The following is a 17,597-nucleotide window of genomic DNA, read 5'->3' as shown; positions in this document are numbered from 1 at the left end:
GGGAAGCGGGAGTGAAAGTCCCCAGAGTGGCACATCTAGATTGCTGTGACTCTGAGCAGAAACAGTCCCTGGTCCCCATTCCCTCATTGCTAAGGTGCAAACAGACAGCAGACTTATACTGTCTGGCACCTTTGCAGAGACACTTTCAGCATCTTTGACTCTGAGTCACATCGGAAAATAAGATCTTGAATGAAGTACTAAGTTTCAGCTTCTGGCCAAGGAAAGAATGGGAAATGCAGATCATAACCTCTGGGATGAAGGCATCAGGGACTGTTGTATCCTGTGGCATGCACATGTGCCTTATGAGCATGTAATAAGCATGCAGTAAATGTAGTTTTGGCCTCAGCAACAAGGGGAGGTACAGAGATAACTGTTCACAGTGTTGAAACAGTTTTGGGGGCATGGCAGACAAGTGCAGCGAGGCTATAACTGCATGCTGATACTGCTTTACTTCAGAGTTTTCGCCTGGGCTTTCGGACAACAGTATATGTATGTTATAATGTAGATTATTGACACATGGAAGGGGAGTCATGGAAAACACAAGACACACACGCACACACACTGACGATGTCTTTGACTTCTGACTTCACAAATACCCAGATTCTGGCCCAGAATTGTAAGGTGTCCATTTCAGGGCATTCCTATTGGAAGATTCAACATGACGGCTGCCCTGATAAACTGTCTGCATGGGTTTGATCAGTCACCATCTCCTGTAATCCACCAAGGCAGGGCTTACTCAAACAGAAGCTATCAGGGCGCTATGTTGAATAGGAAGGATGTCCCAAAGAAAGCACCACTCTGATATATATATGCCCCTAAAGCATCCTTATTCAGCAAGAGTGCAAGGACAAATAAGATCATAGAGTTAAACTTTTGAGCAATAATGAACTCAGTGGATGGCAGATTGTTACAGTAGAGGCATAAAGTGCCAAATGCTTTCTTCCTTGGAAAGGCAGATTCCTCACCAAACCGCAATGGCACCATATCATGTAAAAATTAAACATTAAGGACTTCAAAATGATGAATCTTGTCAAACTTTAGATTCAATTTTTGAGTAAATGTATTATCCCGATGCACAGAAACACACCAAGCCTTGCATTTTTGCTGAACAGGTTTCAGGGGACTCGAGTTTCCTCTGCAGACATCACCATCTGAAATGTTGTATCACTGGACATGACTCTGGCATGGCACCGCCATCTAGTGGCAATCTAATACAATGGCAACTGCTACTGTGTATAGCGAGTGGACTTTTTCATCCAGTGTAGCGAGTTAAAAAAAAATAAAAATAAAACAAAAACAGTAAAAGGGCCCAACAACTGTCCAGATTTGAAATGCACAAGACTGGCGTGGTGACATTTCAATTCTGAGAGGAACTGATGCTCTCTGTAACCTCAGCCCGAGCAGGGCGAGGACCCAGAGTTTAGGAAGGGGCTGAGATCACAGAGAAGTGGGGCAAAGGGGAGACCAGATTGTTTTGATTGTGCTTTGGCAACCTTACTCATTAGGATTTACAGAACTTCCCACAAGGACATTTTCTGCTCTCTGGAAGCGCAGCTACATACAAAACTTCCTTTGACAGAAAGCAGATCAATTTAAACCTTGTTAATTTTCTTCCCCTTGTGTTAGCTCTTCTAAATCTATGATTACTGCATGACATGTCAGATTTTTATTACGTTCCTCTGAACTTCCTTGGAGCATGACACTATAAGGAGGTTAATCATGGGTAATGGCATAAGACTTGCAGCAGATTGGCTTCCAAATGCCAAATAAGACTTTGATGATCAAATAGTGAGGAAAAACTGCAGAGCTCGCTGGCCACATCCGATTAAGTCACACTATTTTGATTGTCATTTCCAAGTACTAAGAGCATCAGGCCTGACACTGGTGTGAGTTTGATTTCTGCTGTTTTGGTTTTGGTCTGGTCTGAACACAGTGTAGAAATGAGAGGCGAGGAGAGGGATGCAGAAGCTACACTGGTACATGCAACATAGATACAGTATACTATTTGCTGAAGAGGATAAAAAAATAAAAAATAAAAACACTTGCACTGCACTCTGGGTAATAGTACACCCATTTTCTTTTTACTCACAATAAATCACTACCAGTGAGTAGTTAAAATAAAGTGGCGTTTTCCAATGGCAGCAGGGAAGGAAATACATCAAAAGTGTGTCACTGGTCATAAAGAAACATGGGAAAAACAACAGAAGAGAACAAAACATGATAGAACAGAACATACTATATAGACACAGACTTCCATTGCTGTAATGGAACTGTCATCTTTCTAAATGCAACTCTCTTGTCGGCAACAACTGTAATAAGATAAAACATAACGGCGTGTCCATCACGGGAGTCTGAGACATGAAGATGTTAAGAAAGCAAAGAGAAGCAAACAGTTTATCTAAATGAAACCAGAGTGTGAAAGGTCTGCTGATTTTATTGAGCTGCGGGAGGAAAAACATGTCTGAATAATTGAAATGACACAGACAAAAGGAGGAAATGGTGGGTATCTATTTTAAAACCAGGCTGCGTCTGTATCAGGCTGCTTACTGTAATTGTCTGTGACCTTTTGTGGAAATATGGGAAATTCACCTGAATTATTTATCCAGTGGCTAACGTGTCCTGACAAGTGACTGCTGTACATAGGTCAGGCTATATTCATGAGCTGTTCCTGCCTTAATGGCAATGTTATGTCTGCATGAAAAAGAGCAGAGACTATCCATCTGACAAGGGCATGTGTGTATTGTGAAAAGTCTTAAATTTAACAGTCAACAACACATTATGTCTATGACTATTCATATCATGTGTGCATGAGCGACTGAGCTCAGTACTCTCAGATACTCTCATGGAGGCATTTACATGTAATAAGAATATAAAACAGCAGGTCATATGCACTAATATTGCAAAGAAAGACTCATTGCTTCATGCAGAATAAACTACGAATGGTACAAGTCTCAGTATTCTGGCTGATATGTATAATTTTAGCTTCTCATACAGGAGTGGGTTTACAGTAACACACTTATCTTACTGTAGATTTTTTTTACTTTATAGCTGCAAAATAAGTAAGCAATAATAATCTACTTTTTCAGATCAAGTTTCACTCGCTGCTATATGTTCTCAGTTTGCATGGATAAAGTAGTGATTCAATGGTTAAACCAAAAGGAAACCACACTCAAAGATGACAACTCCTACATTTCAAACTAGGAAAAAAGCAAATCAAATACTGGCTGATGATCGTACCATAATGGATGTTATGAAAGTTTAAATGGGACCCATAATAAACACTTTCCTGAGGGCATAATGGTGTGACAACACATATTACCTTTACAAACACAGTGCCACAGTGCAGAAGAACAACGACACAATGAGGGGTGTAATATTAGTGTGCACGCGAGTAGAACCTTAAGTATAATGAGGCAGACAGACCCACAGGTAGGATTTGGAGTGAGAGGAAGGGAAGGAGGGGCATCCATGGGGCAAAATAGAGGCGCAGCTACTCACGTCGTTTGCAGCCACACTTCTTGATCCGCTTAGGGTCTGTGATGTCGTCATGACAAGCTTTGCAGTAGAAAAATGCTCTAAAAGTGACACAGTAAAAATGTTTAGCACTCCAAATACTCAGCCTACGTAATCAGCTGCTCGTCGGGATGGCCGGATTACCTCTTTACTTCTTTGGCATCACTGGCGATAAAGAATCCCAGTGTTCCCTCCTGCATCTTGACATGGTTGCCCGGGTTGATGAGGATGCTGGGTAGTCAGAGAAATAGACACATCATGCTCGTTAACTTCCGGACAACACTCAGTTCATGCACACGACACGCTAATCAAGAGGAATGGTACACACACTTTGTTGAAGCCGTAAATCGGACCTGCACTGCGCTTATCTGGACTGTTTTGGGGGTTTTTTGCATCAACACATCATCCCTGCTTACATTTTGAGAGCTTGCTTTGCTCTGTTGTGCTGCATCTTTTGTGTTATCATAAAAACAAACCGGCCCCTGTGTTTCTGGGCAATTTGCTGATGTGATACTCACACGGATGGACAGAATGTGTGAACAGCATGATCGCACATTGAATTTTAATTATTTTCTCTACAGAATGGTATTGGTTGGCCCTGGAGTGAGAAGGGGGACAGAGAGGTACGAGTAAAGGGACAAGAGCGGAAAGAATTAAAATTATGGCCATGGAGTGGTTTTAGTCCCAGCGTTCGAATAAAGTCATCTAGTCAAAACAAACATCATGAGGGCCACTGAGACATGGCTGTAGTACAAAGAATGTGCAGTAAGTGTCGTTATCTGGGTTAGTATTTGACAGTGGGATGTAAGGGAATGAACAGCTCTTTTTCTGGTCGGTATCATGCTGATTCTGCTCAATGACTCTACTGTAGTCTATAGGATTGCTAACAAGTGGCGGAGTTAAGTCCACAGTTGGATTAAATCCTCTAAAAAGGAGCAGCTACTCTGCTCTGGTGAGTTATAGCGTGAAAACAATTATGCATGTCCTGCAAGGCCAATAAGGACTTAAAATGTTATATTCTATGCATTATATTTATATTCAAAGGCACAACTCTAATAAAAATGCATTACGGCATGCTGAACAACAGCTGCACGAAAAATAAATATCATGGGATACATTAGTTAAATCATTTTTATTACGAGTGGGATTCAATTAAACACCCTAGAAGCACTTTAGGCGACTGGCTGTATCATTCCCCATTAATTAGACTGAGACAAAGAGTTGACACCACACACACATACTGTACGCTCACACACACGCACACACACCCTGGTCATTAATGGTCACCTGTGGGCAACAATCATCAATGATGTGAGTGTGAACTAAATCAAAACACTGAACCCACACACCTTTAAGGGTCACACTCCTTCGAAATACGAGCCCAGATGAAAGATGATGAACTTCTTTTCTCGTTTACTCCATTTTAAACGCTTGCACGTTTTTGACAGCAATACTGTCAGTGTTGGGGCAACATCTTTCTTACCTACTTGTTTCAAATCTCTGAATATTAAACAGCTATTTTGTGATGTTTAAGTGACTTATTTTAAAAGTGAGTATTATCGGTGTCGACTCAGAGGAGCAGAAGTGAACTAGTGCATCTAAGAAAACATCAATCTTACTACATCTTTCCTCTGGGCTCTGGAAAAGGCTACATTGGAGAAAATAAACAAAAATATTAAGGGAGCAATTGAATCCATATACATATCGGGCTGCGATCAAATTGCACCACTCATGCAGATCAGATTTTTCTTTCCACACTTTTTCTGTGCAAGAAGTAAAATAGCATCGAACATTCGCTCAGATTGAATGGCCCCCAGAGAAGTAAACAGGCGTTGCGCCTTGCATGCTCTTTAGTGAAAATAAATGAAAGAAAACAGATCAAATCAAGACAGTTCCACAAACATTGCTGCCCAAATCTGAGATTTTACACATGTATCTGTCCAAGACATTTTCTCTTCGGTCAGGTGCAAACTGGTGAATAGAAGCTTAGAAAGCATCAAAACCTCATATTGTGAGCAACAAGGCAGGCATCAAACACCTTATGTGATAGTGTCATAGCATGCAGTTACCAAACAGCATGAAGAGGACAATAATCAAACAGAAAGGCATAGCCACTGCAGTACAGGTATAGGGACAGGTATGTAGATGCAGACGGTTGCAGTAACTTCTGTGCAGTTGGATTGTTTCTCAAACACCAAACTGACAGGAAGTGACCTCACTTAAGAACATCTACTCGAGAGACGCACGAGCATGACTGTACAAAGTGGGTGAGACGCACAAAAATGCACGCGCGCGCACACACACACACACACACACACACACACACACACACAAACACACACATCCATCCATACACGAACGCTCCCTCCCAACGTGGTCACACACGTACGCAGACGCACGTACGACATGCACAGATGGATATACGTTCAGCACTGAGAACATGAGAGGGTGATGGAATGCAAAAGTGAAATGTGGGGCACTTGTGAACATTGTGGCCTACGGTTATTAAATTTCAGTTTGGATAAACTTAATGCTATCCAAATTCAACAGCTCCATGCCTTTCCTAGTGTGTGAAGTGATGGAGAAAAAGCAAAGATCGGTGAGGTGCTGCTGGTGTAATAAAACCATGGAGAAAAAGACATGCTGTTATATCAGCCACTGCCTACAGCAACGGCAGATAATCAGTCAATTTACTTCAAGATTACATCCAAAGTGTAGAACAACAGATTATCAGTGCTTATCGACACCACATCTGAGGGCTAAGATATGTGTATACAAACTCCTCACTGAGTCTGAGTCACAGAACCATGAAGCACTGTTCTGGCAATGATTTAAAAACACCATGAGTGGAATAATCAGCTTGGCAAAGCTCACATACAGTAGGATAACGACTGAGCGACACTGAAAAAGAACTGAAAGTGAGAGAAATCAACTAAGCAAAGGACTGGTAAAGGACAAAACTGAAAAGATCAAATAAGAGGTAGATATGGAGAGGGTGAGCGTTTGGCCTTGGTACACCGACAACAGCAAAGACAAAGAAACAGCACTTCTACAAACACGTCCAATTTATCTATCCTCTCTCTGCCTGCAAAGAAGTTAGTGCATTAAGCACAAGGGACACCATAAAAAAGAGTTAGAAAAAGAGGCCTGTGAGATAGGGTTTGGAAAAATATCCTTGGGGGAAACTCCCAAAGTCAGAAGCTTTAAAGTGGTGGAGATTGGGTGGAACTTTGGTAGTAAGATAAGGTAGAGGGCATACCGCTTTCGGCTTCTGCAAACAACAAGAAAAAACCTCAAATCAAACAGTTATCATGAACATAAACGAAGAGGAGAATATGATTGTTACTAACGTTTCTCTGCCTATTTACTGCAGCAGGTACGCCTTATTTAGCAGCAGGTGACGCAACTCTGCACAGACACACAATTCAGTCATTTCATGCTTGTCCGATGGTGAGGTCCTTGCACCTAAAAATAACTGTTTGCTAATTTCTGTTCGACTTCGTGGTTATCTTTTGACAAGGATGCCATTAAGTCAAATGGCACTGAAAACTGTTGCTGCAGGCACAAGAAAAATGAAGTGCGGCATCATCAAAATCATCATAATAAATTATGCCAGAGTGAGATAAAACTAGCAGTGTCGTCACGTGGAAGTAGTTAAGTTTGGTTTTAGCTTGCCATCACTTGCAAAGCATCCTGGCCAGTACACAAAAAAAAAAACATTTGACACAGGTGAATGGGGAAGGGTGGGTGGGATTTGGCAATTTGAGATAACTGGAAAAATAGCACTTCATGTTGTTATTGGTGATAAGACTGACACTGATGCAGTGTTAGTGGTTATCGTACAGACTGAACAGGGACACAATAGAATCAAGTTAAAGAAACACATGACATGAAATTTTGATGATTATTCAGGTGTCAAAGCTTCTCTGAGCTGACAGCACAATATAGGCAAAATAAGACCCCCAGAGAGGCCAGTACGTGTGACACAGCAGTTACCTAACACTATGTAGTTACCTCCACCAAGGACACACAGTCAGTTTTATCAGTCCCATTTATTTGTTTGCCAAATAGCAAACATCTCAAAGAAATGTTACCAGATTTCAATCACATTTTGTGGAACGTTAAGCCATGAGGCCATAAATGAGTGATTTGTTTTTGGTGCTCATCCATACATCCATTTTTTTTTTTATCATTAAGTTTTTTAAGGTGGCGAGACACTGAAGTGAGGAATAAACTGATGCTTCGTGTCATTAAGGAAGGCACCGCGTGTTTACTGTTTCAGAAACAAATTGAACCCATAAGCACACGGCTGAAAAAATGACTCATACTGGTCTGCACCAACTTAATGTCATCAAATGTAGCACAAATATCAACTGTGATTAAAGCTGCAAAGAGGATTTAGGGAAAAATGTGAGATATTTTGTTAGAAGAGCCACTGGAAGCAAGTCACACAGTTTCACCACAATCGTATCTGAGTGTTATTTGAAGAAAGATCCAGCGTACAAACCTGCTCTCTCTCTGCTCAGACTTGTATTCGATGGCAATTAGCAACAGCTTCAGCTTCACGTAACACAACCTGTAACACACGTGCACTCATTAGAGGAGAGCAGGAGAATGAGCAAATGAATGATGTGTTCAAACACCTTTGAAATTCACATCCCCACAGTCCCGTTTTCTCTTTTTTTCCCCCTCACTTCAGAACTGTTAGCTACCTACCACTGTCAGTGGGCTTGCTGAGTGGGGAAAGAGAGATACTTACTCACAGACAGTGGGGAAGGAGAGGCCCACAAAGGCACTGGACAAATACTCTGTGTACATCTCATTAGCCACTCCTTCTAGGTAATACTTCTGCCATGTGTCCTCCTCAATCTGACAAAAAACAAGCACGGAAATGTCACATGTGAGGATTTAAAAAAAAAAAAAGGAAGAAAAAAGCAACACTAGTTTTCCTGCCAATAGCGGCCCAATGTGGTCTGCAGATGTTCCGCCGCACAACATCAGCCTGGTCATTATAAGCTGATCCATCATCTTTATGACATGAGAACAGTTCTTTGATAGAGACGAGCACCTCGTCAATTTTTAGCCACAGAAACACTGAACAGATTCCATATGAAATGTCACAGTAAAATATGACGTGCCAGGATGACTGAAAACACTCTAATGGAAGTCTTTCTCTGGACAAAGATGTCAAAATTTCCCGGGGAACGCGCTGCATTTGATAGATCTAGTCCATCCGTCAGCAGAGAACCTACTGTATCCACTTACTCCACCCTCACCTCCAATCCCCGAATAAATCATCTAATTCACAAAAATGCATCAATATTACTTCAGTCTGTTCAGAGGGAGTGAAGGAGACAAGGCAAGCTAATGTCGTCCTCTGTGTTACCTCAATGAAGGACCTCATGGAGAAGAGGTTGGCGAGCATTGTGGACAGGCCCTGGGCCAGACAGCTCTGGGCAATGAAGCCCGCCTTCAGCTCCGCCAGGCAGATAGCATCATCACCCTCCTTCCAGTTCCAGCTTGGAATGTTCAGCAGATGGGCCTTCATCACATGACAGACGGAGGAGGTCACAAGATGCACAAAACTAAGAAAATGCTTCGTATTTCTTAAAGGAGCGCTTTGACTTTCTGGGAAATATGCTAACTCGCCTTCTGGTGGACAGTTAGCATTAGATGAGAAGATTAATACCGCTCTCATGTCTGGATGGTAAACGCAAAGCTACAGCCAGCAGCCTATTAGCTTAGCTTATCTTAGCTTTGCACAAAGACTGGAAACACAGGGTAGCGTGCTATCCTGACCAGGACACAAGCTCAAATGGCAAATTGTGGTTTTTGGAATAAGCATATTTCCCAGAATGTGAAAATTTTCCTTTGGATCACCATAAAGCAATTCTATGCTTAGAAGGCAGTAATTTGATAGTAAATCATTAATTTGGGATTTACTAACACTGTTGCATTTAGTTTTAAGCCAAGTCTCAGACGTGTAATCACATCCTATGTCTGTCATGTACAGAAGCAAATGTGCAACGGTCAATGAGTGTAACAATAGTATTTTCATTAATTCAATAATTAATTATCCAATAATTAAACCAACTATCAAACTACTCAACGTTCTACCTAGGGGGGAGGACAGAGGTCAGCCCTACGCATCCCAGGGCACCAAACCGTCTTACCTTGTTGTGATACTGGAGCATTTGTGTGATTATTCTGATTTTAGGATGGTAGTTCTTGATCGAAATAACCCTAGAGGATGAAAAAGGAAAATGTTAACACTTCTACCTAGTCAGTTTCCACTGATTTCAAAGCCCAGAGAGTGCAGTACCTCATGATGTTTGAGGCATCTTCAGCATCAGGATCTGCACAATATTTGTTGGCTAGGATTAGGCAGGCATCTGCTGACTCGATCTATGCGTCAAGGACCAAACAGACAGATATGTTAATATACTACGTGTCAGTATTTATTAACCAGCACTGAGTGCTTCTGTAAGTCTTTCTCACATAAAATTAAACAAATTAGTGGGTTTAACCTCAGCAAGCGGTGGTACAATTATTCATACTGCTGATCAAAGCTGTTTTTTCCTCTCTTTTCTCTCTTCTGTCTTGATCCATTTCGTTTAAGAAATGAAACAAATTAAAAGGATCTCCCTATACTGCCAAAATGACTGATTCACTAAATGGAATTTTGCTCTTAATCTGTCAAATATAATCTACACGGAAATTCAACAACTGTTCATTTTATGCGATTTCATCTCCCCTGTCACCGACTGTACCTTCACTCTGGCCAGATCATGAGGGTTGAGAACAGATCCCTGGTAGAACTCTACTTGGGTAAAGTGACGTTTGAACAAGGCTTCCAGCTCAAGATTAGGGGAAATACTGATACACAGAGAAGAGAGGAGACGGGTCAGTGCATGCACGGGTACAGCATACATATACAGGCTGACTGCGTATTGTTTCTAACAATGTGTTCTGCAAACCTACACATGGCGAGGAAGAAAAAATTAACTTACTTATGGAGAAAAACAATTTCTACATTGACATCATCCCTGTCCTTGTGTAGGAAGTCTTTGAGGAAGTTGGAGACACTTTCGAGGGTAATATGACCACAGACCACAATATGCCTGGAAGGGGGGAAGAAATCATCTTGAGTGGGCAACATAAATCACTGCAGACACTGGCATGTCTCCCAAAGATAATCAGTCAAACCAAAGCACTCTAACATCTAACTCAACTATAGGCTGAAAAAAAAATCTATATACATGTCAAGAAATGTCTTTTCAAAGCAAACAAGTAACTGAATTATATCTTTCTTGCCATAAAAGTGAATATTTTCCCCCATGTAATGAATGTGGTCAAATTCTGCACGACAAGTGCAATCAAACACTCAACTCTGAACCACTTTAGAAAATCTAAGATATAATCACACAGCCCACAGTGGTTGGATTGTCATCCGTTCTCAATATAAAAACTGTCCCTTCAGCCAAACCACCCCTTTGTGAGCTGAATGGATGTTGACAAAGACATGTACATCAGTATGCTTGTGCTTTTATACAGAACATTGCTAAAAACTTTCAAAGTGATTTGGAGGCCTGTGGTTGACACAAATTCTAAACAGGGCCTCGGAGTATTTGACGGGTCCCCTGGCAAAACATGAGGTGCATTACAGTGGAGGGGTCTGTCAGTCGGTGCGCAGGGCTGATTGCAGCAGTGAGCGCGACGGTAGATGGGAGCAATTTTTGAGCTGAGGTTGTGACCGTGTTTGTCCTCTGACTGCACTGCAGGCCAGAGTGATCAAAGGTCAAGATGAGTCATTTGGACAGTTCGGGTGGAAGTCTTATTGAAAACTTATCTGCCTCAACGATGAGACTTGTGGTGCTTCTGTAGATATTACGTTTTAGTGTCCCAGAACTGAGAGGAATCATTTCCTGCATCATAAATGAGTCACTTTTTATAAAAACATTATTTTTGATTCATTTTCTTTAAAAGTCATGTTAAGATTTTAGGTGATGTTGCTCCTTTAATGTAATTCTAACACTGTTATAAGTCCGTCAATAAAGTAAGAGAAGCTGTTGTTATTAAAACACTGGGAAAGTAATCCTAAAAACACTGTTACTATCAGTACTCAACCATCATATGGTTATGAGTGAAGACACTTTATATGGTTCATTTGCACTGTGGTAAGCTGAGCCACCCTTCAGAAGTTAAAGTTAAATGTCACCAAGTCTTACTGTCAAACCCCTAAATGAGAAATCCAAACATGCTCAGTAGAATCCAGCCCGTATATTGACATGGATTAGTGTGGACACACGGCAGACACCCTGATTACCCTATAGAGACCTGTAAGGCAATCTGTGTAATGACAATGGTCTTATCCACTACTTAGCAGGATGTGCCAGGAGACAAATGAACCACTTTAGTTTGGAGTGCCGGGACAGCTTTGCATTCAGTGCTTTGAGTATTAGGTTACTCCTCCTTAAAATAAAAACACTGTGGTCATATTTGTTCACTGCTCAAGTTCTTATCATCAAACTAGATTTGCTTCCTTCAATCCTTCATTATAATGCTCTTATACACAAGAAGGACGCTCTGGCTAACACATTAACCTTGACGTCTAAAATGTTACAGAACATTACTGAAATCTGACTCAGTTTGGCAGGTTTAAAGAAAACAGAGATATTTATTGATGTTAGATGAGAACCATAGTCCAAATCACTGAGTGCTCTCCTATCCTGCACCAGATGGTCCGGGTAGGGCTCAACTGAAGTGGACTTGGCAAAGTAATGTGACAGGCATATTGAGAGAATGGCAGTTTGTGGATGTTGCGGGGCATAATGGTCTTCACAGATGTCGCCTCTGTCCTTTAAGAGAATCTAATGAGCAGCCGTGATTGCGTGGTTGGCCAGAGCTGAGCAAAGGGCCGTGTGGTCTTTCGAGCTGATGAGCTGAGATGTCTGTGGGCAGCCAGCAGTATTTGGCACAAGATGTCTCTCATTTCAAGAGACGAAAAACATCGGTCATGTTTTCCTATTCCCAGTATCCAGACGCCCTTCTCCAAGGGTAGAGGGAATATACAGATTTATATGCTGTATCATTTGGTTTGTGCGGATTCAATATTAGGTTATGAATCTCAGACACACACACAAGCCCTAACCTTTAAATGCATGTACACAGGCAAACACACATTTGCACACTCACAAAAGCATAAGTAGCGCCTGTCTTTCACTCTGAGTAGGCGATTTATCAGCAAGCAAAACTTTCTTCCCTCGTGTTTTAAACTCTGTTTCTTCCTCTGATCAAGCCACTAATTTGAGTATTAAAGATGGAAATATTTTTGAGATATTAAGCTCCACTTGATAGACATCATCAAAGCTGGCATGCCTCTTCTGAGTTTTCCTCCTTTCCGTGTGCCAATAGTGGCATCAAATTGAACACTGAGATCATTGGATGGTTAAATAGGATATAATTCAAGCATTTATAATCGCTTCATGAACAAAAAATCTTCCCTTTGGTTGACCTGATTGCATAGTACAGCTAAGGCTATAGACATAACTAAAGTAAAAATAAAAAAATATCAAACTAAAACAAAAAATAGAGCACTTTTTTACAAGAAAAAAAGAAAAACAACCCCAGAAACTAAAAAAAAAAGTGTGGCACAATCACATTAAATGCATAAGGGTATTACAGAGCGTGCACACAAAACATGCAGTCAGGAAACATCTCAGGATGTCATTGGGGATGCATTGAATACAAAATGAACAGAGCTCAAACATCAGCAACAGAGGTCACTCACTTGATACTGCTCTAATCCTTAGGTCAGTGATGCAACTTAGTGCAAGAGCCATCGTCAAAATCCTGCAGTTTGTTCCCATTGTATTACCTCTCAGGGAATTCTTAGGCAACACTAAGTGAAAATGCATCTCCTGTAATCAGTGAGAAGAATCTACACGACCATGTGTCATCATTACAAAATTAAGTGTGCAGGTGTATAAAGAGCACTTTGTCTTTACAGTGCAATACCATGCAGACTCTTTATGTAAGCCTTTTCATGCCTGATAGTGTGGGAGTCTCTGGGCCTGCACGCCTCAAGTTGCTATCCCTTACAGAAGAATTTCAAAGGTGTACGTGTGTCAGAGTTCAGCCAAGGTTGAACCCAGTTTCCCTGCCAGCCCCACTGTTGAAGCTGGGGCTAATGGAAACCATAGAGTCATAATGGAAACCACAGAGCCCCGGGTGCAGCGGGCGCCAACAGAACGCAACACTTGTCATTATTATATCAGCATGTACAGACTGAGTGCTGTCACAGCACTCACGGGTGTACGCTACACTGCACAGAGTACTATAAGCAACACTAGCATGAAACAGAAATTTAGCATGGCTCCAGCGCGAGTCCCTCTCACTTCCAAATAACCTTTGAGGTCTGTTTCAAATGACAGCGTCCAGGCGAGATCAAATAAAGGCTGCATTTAAAATAGTTCACAATGTATCATGACCTCATTGTTTGTGAGCTCTGTAATCAGTCGGATACTTGTAATCTCCTAATCTCATTTCCATGATAGACTTTTTTTCTGTGCCGACAGCTGGTAAATGACTGAACCGCCGACGGCAACCCTAAACCCACATGACAAACCAGGTTTTGTCTATGTGTCAAGTCCTCTACATGTAAACACCAAACACATACATATCTGAATGATTATGCAAAGAGCCTGGTGCCCCTCTAAGCCTGTGAGTTTGGTGGGTATCTTCTGATGGCTACCATATGTCTGTACTGTACGTCTAACCAGAAAAAGACATGGAAGGCGGCGTGGAAGGAGAAAATAAAGTGTGTGGGAGAAACTATCCTCGGTCTTGACAAGGACTTCTCTCAACACCCATCTGCGAGCCTGGGCTGAGGTCAGTGGCCAAACATAACATTTCATCAATCTTATCTCAATGACAGGCAAACATTATCGAACAAAGGCTTTTTTTTTTTCCTAATGCCTCCTTCTACTGCTGACTCCCCAGAATTCGCCCTGCTGCACGGAGTAACTGAAACCGATGGGAGTAAGATTGGAAAAGAGAAACAGAGTGAGAAAGACAAGACAGCATAGTAGTAGATGTTGAGTGCCACAGAAGAAAAGAGAAGAAGGAAAAAGAAGTCGACCCTCCCTGTTCTGGACACACCACATTTGGATTAAAATCAGTCTGTGTGCTGAATATCAGTAAGGTTTGAGCCACGAAAGGGGGGAGGGAGAACAGTACTGCACAATAAGAACTGTGGTAATCCTGTACAAACAGCAAAATGACCACAGTGTCACACATACTTCACGGTGCACTGGAACCTCTGCTGCAAGAGGCCAATGACACACAGACATAAATAACAAGAGCGTCTGGAGACAAACTCCACAACCACACAGACACGAGAACCAGGCGAGCACCAAGACCCAAGCAGGCAAAGCAAGCCAAAAGCAATTGAGAGCCTCCAATGGGAGCCGAGGCATCCAGCATTCAGGGTGTGGGAGCTGACTGAAGATCAGGGCCAGAGTTATGTCAAGCATTGATGATGCGATGGGCTAGCGGTGACAGACAACTGGAAGATGGCTTTTTCATGGAGTTCGCGATCCATGAAAAAAGCCACGAGACTGCAGGTCATAGAGAACATGCCAGAAATGATGCAGTTAAAGAAAAATAATTCCGTAAAACATGCAAGACGAACTCAAGCAAAATGAAACAAGAAAAGAAATCATATCCTGCAATAGTCATTGAGATTGATGATGCTTAAAAAAGACCACCAATAATAATGCACTTGCAGATGTTTAAATCTTTCTATTTTCTTGTGGAAAAAAATCCTTTAGAAGCGGATAGTAGGGGTTTCATGACTAGTTTCTTTCATTTTGATGGATTATGCGCTAATTAATCCCTGGACTGGATCTGAATAGAGTAAGAAATGGGACAACACGTAGCGTGCAGATTTATTGCACAGAAGCACCACAGGTTAGTACACTGCAAGTCCAAAGTGTAGTAGTCATGAAAGCTCTAGTTTCCAAATCAAATTAAAGCGCAACACAGGATGTTTCAAGGAGGACAAAGAAAGAAAATGAACGGCACACAAATGACTTCAGGAAAGCTCTGAGAAGGACAGAAAGAGGCAGATGTAGAACGAGGTAGACAGAGAAAGAAGAGGAGGAGGACAGAGAGAGACAGAGTGAAAGATCGAGTAAAGGGGCATGGACATGTGTGTCCTAATGGCCAAGGTCTCCAGTCACGCAGTGTGACTTGACGTAATAAAGTAACTTTACTGTTCTAAAAAAAGTCAAGTTAACTAACCCCCAGTAACTATAAACTTCAGGGGGGGCACTTGAGTCACACAACCACACCTTGTCTGGATTTCAACTTACTTTCTGCCTCGTGTCGAGTTATAACTCCCTCCGTATTTCTTCCGATTAAGGATGAGAGCAGCAATTTCTGGCACGTAGCGAGCAAACATGGCCTACATGCATGGAACAGAAAAAAGAAAAAGGCATGCAGAGAGGGTTCTACCGCACACAGAAAAACAGCAGAACCATCTGGAATACTTACTTTCTCCCATTAACCGCACTATAGGAACCACCATATTTCTTGCGGTTTCCTATTAACTCTATGATTTCAGGGACGTAGCTGGCAAACATGGCCTAAGGAGAAGATAGAAGACAGAAGAAGAGACTAAAAAAGAGACTACTACGCCGCAGAGTGGGTGGTGGGGAAACTGGTGCATGAATCCAGATTTCTGAGGGGAGAAAAATACTCATTTGCCACGGAAAGTTTAAAAAGACTCTCTCATTGACTGCAGAAACTTCACAAGAATGAGAGAGCGCTTTATGTACCAGAAAAAAATCTTGTTTTTGCTGTTGAGGAAAAAAAAAATAGCCCCAGTTTTTAAAGGTTTAGGAACAGGTTTGGTTAGTGGGCAACAATTTCGTCACAGCCGATGAATCAGCCTGTGATAGCACCCAAATCCTCTCTGGATAGCAGAATTTTAAAAAAGCTGAAGGAGAGTAAAAACCTATGTGCCATGTTTTGTCCAACAAACACAGATGATCTGGCAGGTTGATTTGAATAGGCCCACCTGATGGTCCACAGCTGCAAAACACATTAAGACTCATTTGTTGGGCTGGAAAATGAGCTGGATGCATTTTGCAATGTTTCACAGCCGGTTATCCTAACACAGGGTTGTGTTTACATTTCCTAGCTAACAATGGGGTATTCACTGACACTACTCATCTAAGCTTACATCTAGAATACGTAACAAAGAGGTGCCCTTGCCTTTGTAAATGCGGACTTAAATCATGCTTGGAAAGTGTACCTATACATTACCAGGAATAATGTGAAATGAAGTGAGTTTTATATGATCCCTGGCTTTAAAATATCTCCAGCCTGAAGTCATTATTCAGCCACTGCTGCTGATAGGAAGCAGGCTGAAGTATGAGCCTGAAGACTTCCAGAGCACTCAGCGCTGAGAAAAACACAACCTATCACCATGGCCACAACACGGTACACATCTACACAGCTGCAGGCCATCAGTGCATAGTGATAGCCGTCCAAATACAGAACACAGTAACTGTGATCTGGCTAGATCCTCCACTTTTTTTTTTTTTTTGAAAGAGAAGATGGAGGAGGAAAGGCCTTCAGTGAGTGCTCACAGGTGCGTGCACCCATGCATGCTCGTGTGTGAGTTACTGTACTAGTGGCAGCCCAACCGGACGCTAGATCAGAGGAAGGTGAGCGGGAGGGAGTGGGAGGCTGCTGTTGCTATGGTAACAGTCAGGCTGGCCTAAGCCTCATCTCCCTGCCCCTGTGTTTGTTGGAATTGTGGGAAGAGACACGGGAGGAGGGGTGTCCTGAAACCGCAACTGCTTTTAAGAGAACAGTAACAACATTATCAGACAAGAGCTTATACTCTAATCAAATACAGGAATGACACATCAGGGGAGGAGACAAAGGAGCACATAGTACTGTAACTACAGTAGACAAGATACAGTAGGCTAAACAGAAGGAAACAACTACACTATGACAAAAGAAATAACCTTTGCTTGTAAAGGCAACAGAGATCTAACATTTCAAATGGAGCA

General features: G+C 41.9%; 1 protein-coding gene across 2 annotated transcripts in view; it reads right to left on the bottom strand.

The window, feature by feature from the left end:
- kcnma1a (potassium large conductance calcium-activated channel, subfamily M, alpha member 1a) overlaps window positions 1–17,597 on the bottom strand; it is a 129,636-nt gene that overhangs the window by 32,521 nt on the left and 79,518 nt on the right. Inside the window, exons 9-19 of one of the 2 annotated variants that reach the window (XM_041947963.1) lie at window positions 16,069–16,160; window positions 10,524–10,634; window positions 10,284–10,389; window positions 9,836–9,918; window positions 9,687–9,756; window positions 8,900–9,055; window positions 8,273–8,382; window positions 8,021–8,089; window positions 6,773–6,784; window positions 3,658–3,744; window positions 3,499–3,575 (exon numbers count right to left, since the gene is read on the bottom strand). In XM_041947963.1, coding sequence (XP_041803897.1) covers window positions 3,499–3,575; window positions 3,658–3,744; window positions 6,773–6,784; window positions 8,021–8,089; window positions 8,273–8,382; window positions 8,900–9,055; window positions 9,687–9,756; window positions 9,836–9,918; window positions 10,284–10,389; window positions 10,524–10,634; window positions 16,069–16,160 — 973 coding nt within the window. The remainder of the gene's footprint in view (window positions 1–3,498; window positions 3,576–3,657; window positions 3,745–6,772; window positions 6,785–8,020; window positions 8,090–8,272; window positions 8,383–8,899; window positions 9,056–9,686; window positions 9,757–9,835; window positions 9,919–10,283; window positions 10,390–10,523; window positions 10,635–16,068; window positions 16,161–17,597) is intronic. The other variant, XM_041947962.1, reaches the window with a different exon arrangement.

This window comes from Chelmon rostratus, chromosome 11 (assembly GCF_017976325.1).
Source record: "Chelmon rostratus isolate fCheRos1 chromosome 11, fCheRos1.pri, whole genome shotgun sequence".
NCBI classification, from domain to species: Eukaryota; Metazoa; Chordata; class Actinopteri; order Chaetodontiformes; family Chaetodontidae; genus Chelmon; species Chelmon rostratus.
Note: the sequence above shows the minus strand (reverse complement) of the source record. Positions and strands in the feature narration are given on the sequence as shown.